This window comes from Bolinopsis microptera, chromosome 6 (genome assembly GCF_026151205.1).
Source record: "Bolinopsis microptera isolate Bmic1 chromosome 6, MBARI_Bmic_1.0, whole genome shotgun sequence".
NCBI classification, from domain to species: Eukaryota; Metazoa; Ctenophora; class Tentaculata; order Lobata; family Bolinopsidae; genus Bolinopsis; species Bolinopsis microptera.
Genome location: NC_087077.1, coordinates 20,754,484 through 20,775,431, shown reverse-complemented (window position 1 = coordinate 20,775,431; position 20,948 = coordinate 20,754,484). Strand labels below are relative to the sequence as shown.

Sequence of the window (20,948 nt, the reverse complement as noted above, 5' to 3'; positions counted from 1 at the left end):
TAAATTGAAAAGCTAAGATATTTGCAAAACATTATTACATGTAATATGGTTTAAAGAACATGATTTGACATTAAATATTTCGAGATTCAACACAAACAGTAGATCTACCGATCCAAATAAGTCGAATTTGGTCAAATTAAATTTAAATCTTGGTTTTACTGTCTAGTCCTAGTTATCGCCCTCGATTGTATTTTTAAATCAAGTTAAGATTTGTCGAAACACTTTGGATTAAAATAAAGCTGCAAAATATGATTTTAATAAAAAGCACTACTTAACTATATTATAACAAATTAAATATAAAAACTAAATTGAGATACAGATTACAGATGATTATCCCACTCTCCCTGTTATTGGAAGTTACATTTCATCTTCAAATCTCAAATATTCTGCTTATCACTGAGTCGACTCGAGAAAACAAACTCGATAAATTCAGCTAAAATCAACATACGTCTCCAAAATTATACTTTATGTTCAGATCAATAACTAATAAGATAGCCTTCTCTGTCACGAAAATATCAGAGACGAAAACCTCGTCAATTCCAGTTTCAGTTATAGTATGATTCCCCCTATAATGAACTATAAAGTCGTCCCCTAAAGAGAAAATCATCCCACAGACAGAGCAAGCATATTCCTCTTTGTTGCTTTCCACTTCTGTTTCTTCCTTTGCCAGCAGTGAATAGTCTTCACCAACATCACCATCAGTGTTGGATGACATCTTCGTAACAACTGGTACAGCCGTCTTTAATACCTAAATAATAGTGCGACGTACAGGAATTGGAAATATGCATCGTAATAGTCATAATTTTAAGGTAAGTTGGAATATTTCATTAAACGGTTTGTGACCCATAATCAACAGTATGATTAATACTCAAATAGCTTCTATAATTTATACTGTATAATGTTTTTACGATTACATTTACCGGTTCGAGACCTTTAATGCCAAAATGTGTTAGATTCCGAGGAATTTTGACCTTCTCTTAAGTTCCCAATTCATTAAAGGACCAGTTAACTGAAAAATTTGTAGTCTCCAATTTGGCTAAGATTTAAATCAGCTGTGACAAACTGGTAAAGAATCGTATCGCCGAAAGAACCAACTCTCTAGCGTACGTGTAACGCGTGTTATTGCAATAATAAGCTGTGGCCTCGTGACGTCATAAAGTCCCTCAGTGCGCGCTTGCATAGCGTAATTTACGTTACAAATGTTTATCATCGTCAATAAAACACGTGTAACTCACTCAAATTTTAGAATTATGACTATTACCCTAGTTCTCCAAAATCCTTATAGTTTTGGCTATCATCCTAACTAAAGGAATAGCTGATTGGATGTACAGTGCTCACGTCATGATTTTAAACAGTGATATAGGTTCTTGAACAGTGGCGGGTGAATGTACGGTTAGAAAGTTTCTGCTATTACAACTTATGTCATATGTGATAATTTTGGATTGTTTTCATTGCTTAATTACACAAGCAGGGAGACTGTACCGATTATTTTTCCCCAGTCCATGAAACTCTAACGAATTTAGAAAGGATACAGATAAGTAGGAGTTTGTTCAATTCCGAGAGCAATTATATTTATAGCATAGCGAAATTTCTAACTTTAATCTGCAAGTGTCTGCCAGTACAGGAGACAAGAAGTCTGGCTACTTTACGGCCGTTCCTCTGGGACCATTAGTAGAAGTAGCTTCTATCAGAACAGTGCCGTGGGAACAGAATTCCCGCCAAAATACCCGGTCTACCAAATAGTAAAATTACTGATTGGAGGTGTGTACGGTGTGAGGTGTGTTTTGAATTAGACTTCCGGCTTACCTAGTTGTTATCCTAATTGCATTATCATCGGTGCATAACATAAATAAACTACTGGTAAGTTTAAATACCAAGTGCAAACGTGTTCAGTCTATCGACCCACTGAACAACTATGGAATTTCCAAGACCCTATTATTCTCTGGCCATATATTACGGCACGATCGATTGTTAGATGGCTAAATGACCAACGTTAATCTATACAATTCTAAAACTATGAGCTAGCACTTTAATCTAAAAATACACCTTTTTTATATTACTCCTGATTTTTACATTTGGTAAAACATTGTCGCCAGAGGTTGATCATGGACACTAACAGCTTAATTTGAGATAAATGACTTATGAGTTTCTCTAAAGTTAACTCTAAAGTTGTGTAGTCCAGTCATTTATGGACATTTATGGAAATGAACCTGCAAATGTTCTAATACTCACGAAACTTTGCACAGACCTTCCCAAAGTTATGATTAAACGATTTTCGTTTGGAGACATTTTTTTGACCGTGGAGAAAACCCAGGAGGGCCACGCCCATATTGACCCAATAACGTAACCGACCCCTTGCTTCTGAAGGTCGTAGAGACTTCAAAATAGGCTTGAACGAAGCCGCATATGCATGTTTATATAGGAGTTATTGAGCAACACATGGCCTAAAATCCTTACTTTTCGATAAATTCGCCAAAAACCATTTTGGGCGTGGTGCTAAGCCCATTTTCGATATGATCGTGATGGAGTCTTCAGACAGGATGCAAAAGAACCGCAATTAGCATATTAATATATGACTTACGAACAAACATATGCCTTAAAGTGCTTACTTTTTCAGTTATTGGCGAAAAACTGATTTTCGGTTCCAGAAATCATGCAAAACTATGGGTATCTTGTTAATTGGGCTATGAAGGCCCTAAAGGTTTTTGAATGTGTGCAAATTGTGCAGAATGGCCATGTTTATATACAACTTATGAAGCAACATGTACCCTAAATTACTTACTTTTCGAGTTATTCGGGGGAAAAGATTGTATTATGTCCATTTTTTACCTGTAAAATACAGTCTCACGAGCTACTCTGCGCGCAAGAGGGACTTTATGACGTCATCGCCAAAATAATACAAACGCTATTTACACGCGTTAGAGAGCAGTTAGAGATTTAGGAATTTCGACTCGTTGCTTAGTTTGCTATTTGTCACAATCTGTCAAAATATGAGGATAACTTTTTTTTCAGTTAACTGGTCCTTTAAATAAAGGAAATGAGACAGAACAAACGAATAAACGGCATGGCTGTTTTTAAAATGAGATAATGATAAATGAGAACGAATGCATCGGCGCAGAAGAATTTAGAAGCGAGCCGCTTTATTAATTTATAAACAATCAACTCGGTATTTGACATAAATAGTTCGAAGATTCGAGATAAACAGGGAAAGAACAACAACAAAGGTTGAAAATGTCTCAGTGGGTGAGCGCCAAGACAGCGAGATGCACTATGTGTAGACTTAGAAACACTGATCCATATTTCGAGGAATACATTTTCAAGGTGTCAGCACTGTTCATTGATATTAATTAAAGTTGAGCTGTATAATAACTGAATCTCGCACAATCGTTGAACTCCTCCATGATTTTTGTCAGCCACTTCAGCTAGGAATCATAAATTTATCTTCCGCTTGACAAACTCTTTTCATTCTCATTGGATGTAGATTGTAGAGGGTTTAAGAGTATGGATTTCGAACTCTATTCTTCAGCAGAATAGCAATCAGTTTCAACCAAGTTGGCGTTCGTTACATTGACAAAAGAAAATCACAAAAGAAAATCGCGATTATTTTGGCCAAAAATCGCGATACCGCGACAATCAGGCGACATCAGATGACATATAAAATTTGTCGCAAAAAATGGGAAAAATCGCGATTTCGTACATGCCGCGATTTCCTTTTGTCCCTGTTACATTCTTTCCGTGAAGAATATGAGGCTCGTCTCTCACCGACATATCAGAGAAAAAAAATTCGTCAACTTCAGTGATGTTATTGTCCCTATAAACCCGTATTAAGTCGTCCCCTAAAGAGAAAATCACCCCACAGACAGAGCAAGCATATTCCTCTTTGTTGCATTCCACTTCTGTTTCTTCCTTTGCCAGCAGTGAATAGTCTTCACCAACATCACCATCAGTGTTGGTTGACATCTCCATTATGAGAACTGATACAGCAGGCTTTAATACATAACTGTTAGTCCGAGGTACATGAACCGGAGTTACATAAAATCATAGCTATCATAATCACTATCTGTTTTAAGAAATAATTTAGGTGCAAGAAATTTGTTTATCAATAACTTAAATGAACTTAATCAAGTGATTATGAAGTGAAAGACATGGCAGCGTCAATAAATTTTGGGCAATTTGTATTAACTATTAAGGGCACAGATTACCACATTAAGGATTATTAATCCTGTACCTAGTAAAAATCCCGCTCACATTACCTCATCCCCGAAATTTCTCAACGTAATTCGACTTTAACAACATAATTGGCATTTTCTTACCAGTGGGAATTCTTCGGAATCACATTAATCAGAAGATCAAAGCGGAGCTCAGAAATTAATAGGCATCTTGTGACGATTTACGAGCTCGTTAATCAAAATTCTGCGGATAATATTCAAGAAACAATAAAAAATTGTCATCATTCCCGGTACAGATGACTGTAGGACAAAGATTTCATGACCCAAGTAGACACAAAATATGCCAGAATAAATACCGACGAGTTCAGGGTGTGCAGTAATGTCCTGATAAAATTAAGCGGTTTTGCAAATTGATAGCATATTATGCGAAGATAAGAAGAATGACCTTCTTAATATTGATTTTACGTTGTTCGTTATGTTTGTCTGTACCCCTACCTACACGTTTAGGTTCACCAGTTCTCTATAAGACTGGTAGCTATGTTGCCGTTTTCAGTTTTTACTTCGATTGTTTTGATTCTCCTTCCATCACAGGGAAATACTCAATGTAGGTATAGTCAGGAAAACGACCGACAAGTGACACTGTGACACAGTTATAATTACAAACCATCCCAACGAGCTACCACTAATTGTAAGATCATACAAGCACAGGCAATAATTCGACCGACTCTCGACACTATTCTTCACAACTTCAGAGCTCATTCACAACAGGATTCTGTACCTTAACCAAGATATCTTTTTTTAAACAGAAGAAAGCCACAGACAGGTTCCAGCAAGATGGTTAAACCCAACAATATATCGCTAATCACACTGTATATCGACATACACTGTATCTCGACAGTCGACAACCATATATCGCCATTCGAAATCCTGAGAATGCAGCTAACCACTTGTTTGCTCTAAAACCATCTGTTTGCTGGTACTGTGTTGTTTTACGCATTTACAATTATTGTACACAAGGTGAGTATTCAGTTTTCAGTATTACAAATAAAATATTTTCGGCAACTGCTGACCACCGTCTAAAAAGTATCTCTTCCGTCACGCATTCTCAAAATAGTCTAACCGAGAAATGTTTCAGTTTTTTCGTATTTTACGAGGAGTAACTATCAGCTGCACTTCATGTTCAGGAGACAAGAAAGGGTATGAACTTACGAAGATATACTTAACGACATGCTGCAAAACACGTGATGGCCTGGAATAAACTGTGCTCAAGAAGAGGAGTCAGTACGGAAGATAAAACGTTCTTTATTTTATATTTAGAAAGAATGTTTACTCCAAATAAGCACCGATTAATGTTTCAGTATTATATGGAATTAACGTTTCAGTATTATATGGAATTAATCAGTACGGAATTAATTTAAGGACAAACATTATTTTACCTTTATTTTCACCTTTGATGTCGAACATGTCTAATATTTTATACAAATCTTTTAATCTCGACTTTGGGAGTAAATCAAAGAATGTTTTCACCTATCAAACTAGAAGTTGATTTCTTGTTATTATAAAGAAGCGTGTTTTATGTGTTACTAAATGCTGACACCAACGTCATGATATGTTTAATACAGTAGAGAACAACATTGTGACAACGTGAATACAAAATCGGAGTTAACCATAAACAAAAAGAATCTGAACTTTGAATGTGACCCTTGTGAGCACAGTGCGAAATCTCATCAGGAAAGTCAGATTTGTGCAAAATGTTAAAATGGAAGCAAAGATATTTTATGAACTTGAAAAGCAATCAATCACCTCGCCTCTGATTTCAATTTCCCATTTGAATATGAATATTTTATATTAACAGGAATTCTAAGTCCGAAAAGAGGTATTTTGTTTGTTCATGAACTGATTTGAGTATCCTCAAATCAGTTCATGAACTAGAATCGTCTTTGAAATGTCAAATAATCTTACTGAGTTAATTTTTGGGTATATTTGATAATAATTCTAAATCTTACATCATATCTACTATCAATATTAAATCTCAGAACAGTTTAAAGGATGATGCCTGATGGAACATAAATTTGATACCACGCAATAGATGAAATAAATCAAAAATATCTGATTTAACTGTGGAAAATTTTATATTCTGTCTATCTCCATTATTGGTGGAATTAGACAATTAGAAGCTATCCGCAACCACATTTTAACATAACCGGTATGTAACATATTGTTCATCGAGCAAGGAGCGAACGAACGTACGTAAAGCTAACATGTGAACACGTGTGTAAAAGCCGCGCGTTAAGCTTTGTACAATAATTTGGTATTTGGTTATTGCGCTTCAAGATCCTCCATCATTAATGTGCCACAGGATAAACCCGGGAACTTTGCATCATTTGACCACTGGGAGACTTTGGGACCGGAAACTGATCCGGCCCCCAAAGAGGGGTCAGATCACGTCATCAATCAGTGACGTACAATTAGTGATGTGATCCATGGATTGAATATAATTGACCTAGAAATGGGCTAGATCTGGGGTAAAGTTCATATGACAACTCTGTACATACTACATAGAAGCTATAAATTAAGAAGTGAACATGTTTTAAATTGAGACAATGTATTGGTTGAATTTATTACACATAAATCTATTGATTCACTCCTAAAATTGATTCACGAAATTAAACAAAATCAAGAGTGACACCACGACAACTATCATATTTCAGAATAAAATCAAGTGAAACCTAAGCTAACAAAAACTGGCAACCCTAAAAAGAGACAACCCTAAAAAGAGACAACCCTAAAAAGAGACGACCCTAAAAAGAGACAACCCTAAAAAGAGACAACCCTAAAAAGAGACAACCCTAAAAACAGACAACCCTAAAAACAGACAACCCTAAAAACAGACAACCCTAAAAAGAGACAACCCTAAAAAGAGACAACCCTAAAAAGAGACAACCCTAAAAAGAGACAACCCTAAAAAGAGACAACCCTAAAAAGAGACAACCCTAAAAAGAGACGACCCTAAAAAGAGACAACCCTAAAAAGAGACAACCCTAAAAAGAGACAACCCTAAAAACAGACAACCCTAAAAACAGACAACCCTAAAAACAGACAACCCTAAAAAGAGACAACCCTAAAAAGAGACAACCCTAAAAAGAGACAACCCTAAAAACAGACAACCCTAAAAACAGACAACCCTAAAAAGAGACAACCCTAAAAACAGACAACCCTAAAAACAGACAACCCTAAAAAGAGACAACCCTAACCGGTATTGCTGCAAGACTGAGACTCCAGGTGGGGTATCCGTGTGAGTCACGTGTGTTAAAAGGACATGTCAGGACTGGGACTTTGTGTATCATTGTTCCGTTGTTTGCTCAGTAGAGAGCATACCTGAGATTGTAATTTGTAACTATATATATACAACACTGAATAAACCATACAAAAAAAGGGGAAACAGAACTTTGCTCAAATCGTGGTCATAATATATTAAAATGTAGATTAAAACAAAATACGAATATAATACTCGTGAAACTCGTCAGTCTAAATTGTTAACATATTATCAAGGCCGGGTAAACAATTGTGACTTGTGAGGTCATATGAAACAAATGCTTTTTCCTGACAATCACGTATATACAACAGAACTACACAATGAAGGACGAATAATCGAAGTTTCTGCAAGCATCGATACCTTAAATTGAAACATGTGTGGGCTAACCTGCCTGTGTTTTGCTTTGACCGAGTTAAACCTCTCTATCAAATCCTCTGTGTTCTCTATAACAAAGGTAGAGCACATGTCTCGTAGACTCTCCAATGCTCTCGTTATTCGACTGAAGAGGTAGTGTTACACACCTTTTTAAGCTGCATCAATTTAACAATATGTATAGTATATATATATAGTAGGTTTAAAACCTGTGTTTATATTCTGTGCAGAACACGCAGCAGATTCATGTTCCAAGATTGTAGATCATATGGCGGTCTTACTACTAACTCAGACCACAGACTCGTTGCTTGTAAGATCAAACTAGCCCCCTACTACAAAATCTTTCCTACAAAAAAGATAAGTTCAGTAGTTAAGAGATACAACAATTCCCTGCTCACCACTGACCTTCCCACCAAAGTCAAATACCAACTTTCAGTCGAACAGAAAGTCAACAACTCTCAGGTAACATCAAACCCTAATGATGATCTCACTAACCTGATGGATGTCCTCAAAACAACTGCTGATGAAGTAATCGGGACCCTACCACGCTCCAGAAACCGTAACTTCAGTAGTGACTCTACTGTTGAAGCCCTTTTAAAAGAGAGACAAACCCTGCAAGCTGCACTTAACTGTAACAACCAAGCTGCCGACAGAACTCAAGTCCGTACAAGGATCAACAGGTTACAGAAAGACATCCGTAAGCATCTCAAGAACCTTGCTGACACACGTGCCGATGACATCGCTCGAACCATCATGTCAACAGATGACACAGATGTTTGAAGCTGTGCGTACTCTAGCTGACACTAAGCCCAAATCTACTATCAGTGTCCACAATGAAGAAGGTAACTTTGTTGCCACAGATGCTGGTAAAGCTCAAGTGATCAGAGACTACTACGAAAAGCAGTTCACGTGTGAGGATGAACCACTTCAAGCATTTATAGGGGATGGACGCTGCCTAGACATACCCATCACATGTGATGAAGTAAAGAAAGCCGCCCAATCTCTCAAGAACAACAAAGCCACTGGTCCAGATAAAGTCTACAACGAGTGGTTGAAAAATGCTAGTACAAAATTCTGGTCAAAATATGCCGAGATCATCAATAACGCATTGGAGACCAATTCATTTCCTGATGTTATAGGTGAAGCCATCATCACCCCCTTGCCGAAACCTCGCAAACCAGCCGGTCCTGTCACTAGTCTACGACCTCTATGTCTATCAAATGGTGCTCGTAAGATATTATCCATGATTGTACTGAAGAGAATCGAAGACAAAGTTGATGCTTTCACTGGTAGCACGCAGGCGGGGTACAAACATGGTAGGAGTTGTGGTGATCTAGTGTGGGCTGAGCGGATGTTGATATCGGTTGTCACGCGTAAACACTTCCAGTATCACAAGATGGGCATAGATATGTCTCGAGCATTTGACACAATCAAACGCCAGACAATACTTGACCTCCTTGTCAAAGCTGGATGCACAGACGACGACCTCAGGCTAGTAAGACTCCTCTTAACCAACACCATGCTCAAGGTCAGAGTGGAAGGAGAACTATCTGCTGTATTCGAGAGTCTTCTTGGATCCTTTCAAGGTGACAGTCTCTCCGGCAAGCTTTTCACTCTTGTCCTTGCAGGAGCTCTTATAGAACTACGCCATCGACTAGCAGAATCTCCCCCACACATACCCAATCCCCCTGTTTCAAAAGAAGGTATGCCACTGGAGTCAGCGTATTCAGATGATTGTAACTTCATGAACGTGGAAAAAGAATCCTTAGAAGCTATCCTACCAATAGCCAAGGAAGTCTTCAAGGAGTTTAACCTGTTCATTAACACAGAGAAAACAGAATTTACCCATGTTTTCCTCGCTCCTGTTGGAGAAACAATCCCTGGTCGTGATGATACCATGTTACGTGGAAATGAAGATTGGCGGAAGAGTAAGATTCTTGGGTCATTGTTGTGTAGTGAAAGTGATATAGCTGCTCGATGCATTGCTGGGAACAATGCCTTCTATAAGTTCACCAAGATCTGGTCTCAGCAGAATATCTCCGTTACCAGAAAGATAGCAGTATACGAAGCCCAAATTGTATCAATCATCATGTACAATTGCAGTAGTTGGTGCCCTACTGCAAAGTCACTAGAAAAACTAGACATTTGCCATAGAAAACACATTAGATCATTACTGAACATTTATTGGCCTCATGGAACAATATCTAATGCAAACTTATACCTAAGATGTAACTCAGTAAAGCTATCAGATCGTGTCCCTAAAGCAAGGTGGAAGCTCCTAGGTCATATCTTGCGTAGTGCTGATGACTCCCCCGCTGCATTAGCGTTAAAGTTTGCTGTCACAACAAACTGTAAAGGGCGCGTCGGTGCGCATCGTAAGAATTTGTTCAAGATTATTGTGAATGATTTGACCCGTAGAGGTTTAAAACTTAACTCTTTGAATGATCTTAATAAGCTTAAGATATTAGCTGATGATAGAGTTGCTTGGAGAAACAAATTTTAACTCTAGCTGTCCTGATCTGTACTGATCACCATTTTAGGATGACTTGATTTCTTTTAGGGGTTTTGAATATTTTAATGGTGTAATTAATAATAATAATAAAACCTGTGTAAAACTTTTGAAAACTTCTTGAAGGGTACATGAGTGAACTTTTTTACATTCTTGTTATAAGGTTGAAACATGTCTGTGAGTAGATAATACATTGATTTATTGATGCAGGAATCCTTACGTGGAATCCGTACCTTGTACCTTATGGACATAACTCAGAATACAGTCACTTGATATTATGAGTTTTGTTTATTGTCAGCATATTATTGTCACTGAAAAAAAAGTATACGTATTAGACCTCCCCTACCCACTTATGGATATGGTTGATATAGTACGTTAATAGTATCTCATCATTTTAACCTCCCGATTGAACTGCAGCTATTCAGCTATTGTTTACAAAGTTTAACATTTTCTCATAACCTTCAAATACTCACCAGATACGCTATGAATCGGATACAGTATATTTCTGACCGTGAAGTTTTCTTTGCCTTCAAAGGAGCATTCTTCTACCTAGCCCCTCTCACCATACCTTTGAGTGTGATAGTTGTGATCCATAACATTTTCATCTTTCGAAGCTACTACAAGGACAGAAACAAATTAATCCCCAATTTGTTCATGGGTATTGCCTTGTCTGACATTCTCAGAGCACAAGGAGAGTTGGTACTCTCAGTGACCAGTATCCTAGTGTACACAGGACTGGTTGATGTGACTGTCCTTTACAAGATCTTGGTTTACTACATGCTTACTGCACTTCCTGGTGTCAATTGGTCCAAAGTGTTCAATTTAGTGATGACCATTTCCATTTCCATTAAGGTCTCTAATCCTTTTCATAGGATCAATTTTCAGCGCTTACGGAAAATTGTAGCTTGCCTTTGCTTTGCCATAATGATGCTTCATGTTTCAGATGCCATCGCCCATCATACTCACAGCCATTGTCCTAAGTTTTATACCAAATCTTGTTCACCAGGGTGCATACATCTATCTCTACTACCAGTTTTTGTTCGTTATGCCTGGAGGAATTACGGCTGTGGCTATATATTATGGGTTTGGCGAACGCACTGAAAAGTGTGATAGTATCTTCAATGGGATTGTTCTTTCAATTGAAGCTGTCTACCTTCTAGGCCCCCCGCTAATCATGCTAACATGTATGATAATTCAAGTAAAACACCTGAGGAGATCACTCCGGGAACAAGAAGAAGACGAAGTTTCCCCACTGATGCCAAATACCGCCCGTCAGGTCTCAATCACCGTCTTCTCCGTATCTCTCCTCTTCTTCATCTGTAACGCTGCGTACATTATCTGCCAGCTCATATTGTTGCTGAATTACTTCGAGGATAAAAGTTACTCCGATAAAGAGGTAGCGGTTATTGGAATGTTGGTGGGATTCACAGAGTTCACACTGCCTCTAATATACGCAGTGCTTTATCCAGTCATCTTGATCTGCAGGAAGGAGGAGTTGAGGAGGAGATACGTTGGGTACTGGAAGAAGACTCTGCAGTGGCCAGTGCAGATAGACAGGTAAAGGGGGGGGGGGGGGGGGGGAGGTTTGAACTAATGGAGATATGACTGATTAAAGCCAAACTGTTTATTTCTGTTTGAAACACACGTGGTGCTGATAATAATGTGTGTAGACTGTAGAAACATCAGACTTTAACCACCAATTGCAATTTTATAGTGCTGTGTAGTGTGTAGTTGTTATTATTATATATTATTATATTTCATTACATGATTTATTATGCATCATTACATGATTAAGGAAGATCAGTAGTTGTTGTACTACTCTAATAAACTAATATAGAGTTAAAGTTCCCGGACCTTAAAGGATGAGGGGACCTTAGAATTTACTTCCAAATATTCGTGTTTAAGTCCTGTGAAAGTGTGTAGAATCAAAAAATACGCTGGACTGTGAAATCGATAATTCGTGCAATATCACGCCGCGCTCCTATTGGCTGATAGCAATTTTGGGCTGTGACGTCACTTATGTGTTAAGACCAACGTGCGCGCGCACCCTTTTATTTGCTCGCTAACTAAACCACAAACTGCTATTTTGTTTTGACTTGTTTGAAACCCGATATGGACACAATTAAAAAGAATGTATGATGTAGTAGAAGACATTTTACTAGCTGGCCCTTGGCGCCTCTAGTCCTATCTGAGTACGCACGTGCGGTTTGACACTGCGCGTGTACCGGCCTTTAGTTGTACACTCATTTATAATTTACCGTTTTAGTTTGCTGTGACTTGAGTGTAAAGCGTAACGAATGTGGATGTGTTCGTCTGCTATGCTTGGTATAAATATAATATTGCTTGGTGTAATAGTTGCAAATCTTGCTTACGTTATAAGTAGTGTCACATAGTGAGTTAGAACTTAAAAGCTTGGTGCTTAGTGCTTGTCCAACTGGAATGAAGACATGCATTTCATACCTACCCGATCCATTTTTATTAGGACCGTGTTGTGTTGATATGACATGTTGATATATCAACTGTGGTACGGAACAGGGAGTTGCTAGGTGTTACGTTGGGAGCTATAAATATATACATAATTTACATGCCTTTCTGTATGACTTCAATCTTATTCCAGGTGTATCTCGGCTCATGGTTATCGTAGGGTGATAATTCTTTTTTCAACCGGTCATAAAAAGTCTCCTCTCCATTGGTTATAGGCTTGTTAGTATCGTAAATTGTTAATTTATTCTTAATTAGTAATTTAGTCGGCCCGCACGCTCATTTTACCTGTATTTCTATATGCGCGGATCAGAGCAACTCACATAATTGACGTCACAGGTTCAAATTGTTTTGGCTGGATATCTCGGCGCGCGAATGAAATACAACTTTGCGGATTTCACTAAAGTGGTTTAAACGATTAATGTAATAAAAGGATTTGCACGAGAAAAAAAAAACTTTTTCTAAGGTCCCCTCATCCTTTAAGGGGACATACACCAAAACCTTTTTTGCCGGGACCCGGGATTTGACTTCATATTATGAAAGTATAGATTACAACTGTAAGATTTGAGGAATTGAAAAATTCTTTTGAGAGTACGCACATTCGAAAAAAAAATTATTTTCTTTTTCGAAAGTTTTGGAAATTTTGAGAAGTCTGTCACTGTAATACCGATATTTCAGTAATTTTAAACGATTTTTGGCTGATTTTTTTACTGAACATTATTAACAATCCGTACAAGAAGCCCTGTGAAGGATTTTATAATTAAAAAATAGATGACGAAGTTACAGACCAAACAAGGTCGAGAGAAGCAAAATTGAAATTTTTGTAAAAATCAAAGTTGTATATTTTACCATTCACCCAGGTCATAAGATATCGCTTCAAAAATTCTTGTGAGTGTAGCTGATGATCATATCCAACTTTTTGGAACAGGATTTCTCTCAATTTTTAGTTTTAAGGTATGAAATGTGGCCTCAAACGACTTAGTAAAATTCATCGTAAAAAAGGGCCAAACATGGCAGATTTAAGGCTTAAAATGCTTATAACTCAAAAAGCATCAATTTTTTTTTGAAATAATTTTTACAGAATCGTAATCAGCTTGAGAAGACGAATCTTTTAGTACCAAATTTATAATAGTTTAAGACACAAAATTTATAAAAAAATGTGTACAATTTGTACAAAATTTATACAAGGGGGGACCCTTGTGTTCAAACTAGAAAATTATTTAAGACAATTTGTCTTCTAAAATAACCTATTTGGTACTAAAAGATTCGTCTTCTCAAGCTGATTACGATTCTGTAAAAATTATTTCAAAAAAATGGATGCTTTTTGAGTTATAGGCATTTTAAGCCTTAAATCTGCCATGTTTGGCCCTTTTTTACGATGAATTTTACTAAGTCGTTTGAGGCCACATTTCATACCTTAAAACTAAAAATTGAGAGAAATCCTGTTCCAAAAAGTTGGATATGATCATCAGCTACACTCACAAGAACTTTTGAAGCGATATCTTATGACCTGGGTGAATGGTAAAATATACAACTTTGATTTTTACAAAAATTTCAATTTTGCTTCTCTCGACCTTGTTTGGTCTGTAACTTCGTCATCTATTTTTTAATTATAAAATCCTTTACAGGGCTTCTTGTACGGATTGTTAATAATGTTCAGTAAAAAAATCAGCCAAAAATCGTTTAAAATTACTGAAATATCGGTATTACAGTGACAGACTTCTCAAAATTTCCAAAACTTTCGAAAAAGAAAATAATTTTTTTTTCGAATGTGCGTACTCTCAAAAGAATTTTTCAATTCCTCAAATCTTACAGTTGTAATCTATACTTTCATAATATGAAGTCAAATCCCGGGTCCCGGCAAAAAAGGTTTTGGTGTATGTCCCCTTAACATGGCTCTTACAAGGGATTTTCATGTGAGCCTACAGCTGCTGCCACATATCCTTAAGTTTTGGCATGATAATTTGATTTTAAATAATTTAATGTGATCGTGATTATTTTCTTTAACTCATTTTGATTGTTCACATTATGCTTTGATTGAATTAAAAACCTTACCGGTGACAAATTCACATTTCACATGCTTAGAAAAAGAACTCGAAGTTAATTTAATTACATTGTTATAGAATTTGCGTGACCATTGCGTTAAACATAATTTGAGTTTGTTTTATGAATTCTGCACGCATTTAATATATCGCCACAATTAATAAATAGACAATTGCACTATGGTTAATGAATCTGTCATTGTGTATAATTTTTGTTACATTTTCATATAAGAGTTATTAAAAAAGAGTCGTTATTGCAACATGAAAAATGGCCACGTCATATTTCTGCATACAAATTAAATGATGCTTAAAATTAAACAATAACCACAATTGAACAAGATTCCAAAAGATTAAAAAGAACCCCTTTAAGCGTCTGTACCTGTTAGGAGTATGAATATTTAAGATCAGCGTCTCAGCAAATATCTGATATGAACGTATTTCCTTAGCAAGAAGGGCTCCTTGTTTGTAACCTAGAGGTCCTCCCTCCCTCTCTCCCTCCTCCTTGCCCGCACTCCATCCGGCACTGTATCCAGTGTTGTAGTAACTGAAGTAATGTGGTGTTAGTGGTGTGGTGGTGAGGCTGTGGGCAACAAAAGCCTCTCAAATTAGGAGTGCCTACCAATCTTAATACATTTAATCAATAAAAGGACACAAAATTATAAGTTTTGAAACTAAAGATATTATTATTAAGCTTTATATAGCTATATAGCAATTAAAAAAGATTAAAAAAATACTAACTGTTTTTCGATGTTAGCAATATCGTCCAAGAAATCATCACAGGCCAGCATCCTAAAACGATTATAATTAGATGTGTGCTACAGCCTACATAACCCTAGTCACCTCTCCTTCACAATAAGGGTCTGGGGTGCAGGTGGGGGTGGGGTCGGCCGCGGGCGGGGCGGGGCACCTTATTCTCACAAAGGAGATTCACCGTGAAATATAGGGAACATAACAGATAACAAATTAGAAGTACACAATAAGTTTAGATATAGATATCATTGTTGCCCAAAATACAACTATGATAATCATCCTAGTCAACGAATCACCACAAACAAGGTCATTATTAGTCTTTAGCTAATATACATTATATTATAACAGTAGAATTAGGAACTGCCATACAACACACATCATAATATACAATTTACTGTACAAATGCAAGAATGACAAATAAGGTATTGACATTTGACATCCCTTGCCACCAATGAATGTCAAATATAGACAAATCATATTATGAGTTGGAATACTATGGTGTCTCTATCCAAAAACATTCATACCTTTGCTTACAAAATAATACACCTTGTTGTATAGTTAAATGGAATTAAGAGAGTGATTATTTAATTACATAAATCAAATAAATAGGGGAAATAGATAGAGCAAATATCTAAATATAGATATCTAGCAAATAAATAGACCAATAGTTCCAATTTCAACTAGCACGATACAAAATTCATTCACAAATTGTATTCAAACATTCACAGATTTAACATAATATTATAGATTTATTATATCATTTATTGCAGTATAGACCTCATTAGGTTGAACAATAGAACAGATTAGAATAAGTTAACAACAGACTTTAGCTCTGGAAAAAGCGGCGAAAAGAGAGCCAATGTGTTTAAGATAATCTACTCAAAGCAAATGATTCACTATCACCTTGTGCCACAATCCAGCTCAACATCCAATTGATATTCAGATAAGGATAAAACTTTAAATCTGTAATGGATCCGATGACCTTTTTAATGATTCATTTCAATAGTAAAGTACTCAAAACTACTAGTTTGATAGTTTTGATTAAAAAACTATCAAAAAATTGTATAGTTTTAATCAAGTGGTATTTCATGACAGGTCTTAATAGTTTCCATCTCTATTATTTGACCTTCACGATCTTACTCATCAGTACTGATGGTTCTTTGGTTCTTTTTTGCAAACAAATTCCGTACACTTTTTCATAAAATCTTCCCAAAAGCACGGAAAAGAAATCATTATAAAGTACAGGGTTGATGACAGAGTTGATTGGAAGGAATTTAGTATCAATTAAAGCAAACAAAAATATATTTCCTATATATATAACTAGCACGAACTTTAGATCAGATATCTTAGGGGACTTGGAGTAGCAAGAGATTGACTAGAAGGTATATACCTTTTACAAAGATACGTCGAGAAGAATCCAGGGTGATACAGGATCGGAGAGTGCAGACCAAAAGTATACGCACCCACCTTTGCCTCCTGAGTTCTTGGTTGGATTAGGGATATCTTTCGCTGTAATATTCTGTTCCTTTTCCTGTCCTTATCTCATGTCCTGCTTTCTCCCGAGTGAGCACTTTGGAAGTGGCACTGCACTGGTCAAAATGTTGATGAAGATGTAACATACTGAGATCATTGCAAAGCAAATCATGTTCATTGAAATGACAACCCACGTACAAATTCTTTAGGGATCGTCTTTTTTAACAAAGAAGTTGAAAAGACAAACCCCTTCATTGCCGTAGAATTTCAGTCTCTTTCAACCAATTACATCTACTCCATACTAATTGGAAAACATGCCATCAACTAGATCATTAATCGATTTCTATTTTCTCCTTTATTTTTCCATAGTACTCCTGTAGCAGATCATGATGGATTTCTTTCCCAGGAGCTCCGATAAAAAGTTTTATTGAAGGTTCATAGGTCATGCCATTGACAAAGAAGTCTTCAAATTGAGGCACCAAAGGGACTACGGATATAGCAATAGATATCAGAACGATAATTGTTGTTATTAAACAAATGTTCCGAATAGCCGACCTTCACTACTGATCCGTGCCCCGTTTTGTATTTCTATCAGCCTGGTTATGCCAAGAGTTGTCATGGATAATAGGGACATTTCGTAACCAATTGTTCTGATGACACCAATTATGGTACAATGAACACTTGATAGCCAATTCAGTTGTTCAAAGCAGTAGCTACTCCCATATGGGAGGGGCGCCCTGTCGGCGCACCCTCCCATTTTGGTGCCCCTCCCTAAAATTGAACAAATTAGGTGTGTATCTAGAGCAAAACGCGCAGATACACACTTATTGGTACATTGTTGTTCGTCAGGACCATCGCCACAATCATCACATTACAAACTTTATAATAGTTCAAGCAAACGTTATTGTCACAACGGAAAAAGTCATTTTTATACTGTTAAAATTGTAATCAGCCCCATCTCCAGAAAGTTGAGAACTTGCTAGGAACCTACAATATTTTGCTAAAAACTATGTTTATGCTGAAAACCGAAGTTTCGTTTTAAATATTGCCATAATTTGGTGTAGATTGTTTTAAAGAACTTGTGCAAATTTCTTCAAAGTAATAATTGCTTCAGGGTAATATTTAAGCTTCGTAGTCATATTAATATTATCTTTAATCGGTGTGTCTATAAATACAGAGCCTTGGATCCCCAAGTAAAATTCAAAAAAGTGAGAAGTAAATCGGAAAATAAATATAAGGGATTCAACATAACTAGTTGTTTATGTAGCGCTCGATTTTACAGTGCGGTATAAATCAGTTAAAAACAAAATAAGCGCGCGGCACGTTAATTTAAATATGCGCGGCGCGCCAATTTTTTGTTTCAGTTTTAGATTTTACATTTTATCGTAGTTTTTATCTAATCAGTCAGTGGTGTTTATATTAACAGTACTTATACTGTATCATTTATAGTTAGCAGGAACCCGCATAACCCTAAAATGATGTCAAGACTCAAAAGACTTTAATAATTATTACCTATTACATATAAAATTTTTGTCTTGTAGCGCGATGCACTACTGGGTTGCGTCACGCATCAAATAATTTTTCTTGCAACCACAATCTTCGGTAGATCGGTGAAATGCACCACTGTGCCTCACCGAGCTGCGAAGGAATTTGTATCACGTGGTGACCCCCACTGTCGCTTCACTATACCCCTGTAGAGTTTGACAAATTGACAAATTTTTGTCGTACGTTGTATGACCCGCCGCGCACGAGTGCACGGTTCCCCTAGCTGTATCGTAAGAACACCTAGTGAAACGACCGTGGAGGTCACAACGTTGTACAATTTAATTTTTAACACCACTTGGGGGTACAATTTTTGGGCTTTAAAACTCGAGTTTTAAAGCCCAAAAAACCCTGGTTAGGTGAAGAATAGGATCCATATGCTTTTGCGCCACTTCGGGCGCGCTTGTTTCACAAGTGAGGCGGTCGCGCGCTACTGCAAGCGCTACTGCAAGCGCTACTGCAAGCGCAAGGGCTCTGGATATAATAATAGAGCAACTCCTTTTCCTTGGCCAATTTTTATTTTTCATGCTGATTTGGAAGCCATTAAAGCATTTGACCCAATCAAAAAGGTTTCAGTTGTATATCTTTTACGGTTTTTGCGGAAAGTCGCGTTAAAGTTGATGCCGTGGTGTCAGTAAAATGGTACGGATCCATTAATATATACCGTATCGCTTTATATATTATAGTAAAATTAATGCTGCACATTTTTAAACATCCTTTACTCAACAGAAAAAATTAAAAATCTACCTGGACTGTTGACTGACTTTTGTTAATGACTTTTAATGTTAAAGAATAAATGATATTATTTGTAAACTATTATAATATAGTTTATTAAGGGTACAATGGGTCGTTCACATATAACGTAATCATGTTTTGGACAATTTTCAATCCCTCGCCCCCCCTCCGTAATTTACACATTGTGTAAATTATGCAATGTGTCAAAATACACTAGCGTAATTATTTGGAAACCCCCACCCTCCCCCTAGGCTGATTACGTAATATGTGATTGACCCCATAACCAATAACAGGTAGTGAAAAACAACATTTATTTTTGAAAAACTATGATCAGCTGCACTGCAGGGCTGGTCACGACCAGGGTCCTCTCGGATACCCCGTCTCGGAGGTCGGGCCAATGGAGCGCTCCATTGCTGTACTAACAACCATTGTAACCCTATTTTGTCTGCTTTAATTGATACTAAATAAAATTGTTGTTTTCTTGAAATTGTTGTTTTTTATCACTCTGAAGGCCCCACAGTTCCTACATGGACGCACGGCCGGAAGCACATGTAGGGACGGAAAGTCCCAAGAGTCGCTCATAGCATCCGTCACAGATCCAAAGCAGAAGGAAAAGGAAAGAAAGAACGAGAAAAACAGAAGAGAGCTGAAGGACTACTTTCCATCTTCATCACGAAGGCTGTCTTTGTGCTTGAGGTTCAGACTGTACATTTTTCTGATGGTTGAGCATGAAAGTCTAATCAAGTTCACATCTTCGTTAAGGTTGCCGTAAAGATCTTGGGTACGAGAGAGAGAGTGTTGACAATGTTGGTCAGTCCGTTGTCATAATTGCTGTTTTCCAAGCAGCTTTACTAGCTCTGGTAAACTTGTCTCTGATAGCCTTCCCTTGAGGGCAGGAAGTGATAAAGTGTGTTTCATCCTCTATGATCCCGATTGATCCTTTCAGTTCACAAAAGGTGCAAGTTCTGCTCTCAAGAGGTGTGTTGTCGTATCCCCCAATTTCTATGCTGAGTCTGTGAGAATTGCACCTTATTTGAGCTGTTGATCTTCTGTCATCGAGAGTTCTTTCATAATCGAGGTAAGGCTCCCATGCAAAGACTGTTTTGACGTCCTTGTAGAAAGTGAGTTTCCTGCTCTCATTAATCTTTGATCTCCAGGAGTCTGTAAACAGCTTTTGAAAGTTATTAACCAGCTCGTCTGGACTGGAAGCGTCTGCAAAGGCAGTTGCATTGAGTAGAAGCGAACAGTTCCTTGCATATGCTTCAGGATCAATGTTGTTGAAGCACTTGATGATGTTTTCTATTCCAGAGTACCACGAAAGGAATCAGCGGACTTTCAAAGTTTTAGGACTAGAATTATCAATAATTGACACATTAAAATGTTTGTTAAAATCCTCCCTTTGTCTAAAACCATGATCCGACAAATGGAAATGTAAGCCTAAAACAGCACTTAAAATTTTATAATATTTGACCCTATAATGTTCTCCAGTCCTAACTACTATCCTATACTTGTTCAAAAGTGGTAGAAAATCATAAAACATTGACACTAACATGTTTGTT

At 37.1% G+C, this 20,948-nt stretch overlaps 1 protein-coding gene across 1 annotated transcript; it reads right to left on the bottom strand.

Moving 5' to 3' along the window:
- Nucleotides 1–176: 176 nt before the first annotated feature.
- Nucleotides 177–15,683, bottom strand: LOC134817286 (uncharacterized). The gene is made up of 5 exons (XM_063826419.1): nucleotides 15,628–15,683; nucleotides 15,269–15,433; nucleotides 7,873–7,984; nucleotides 7,424–7,547; nucleotides 177–748 (listed from the first exon to the last, which is right to left on the bottom strand). Exons 1-4 carry the CDS (start codon nucleotides 15,675–15,677, stop codon nucleotides 7,479–7,481), a joined length of 396 nt encoding a protein of 131 aa, XP_063682489.1. The 5' UTR covers nucleotides 15,678–15,683; the 3' UTR covers nucleotides 177–748; nucleotides 7,424–7,478.
- Nucleotides 15,684–20,948: the final 5,265 nt, after the last annotated feature.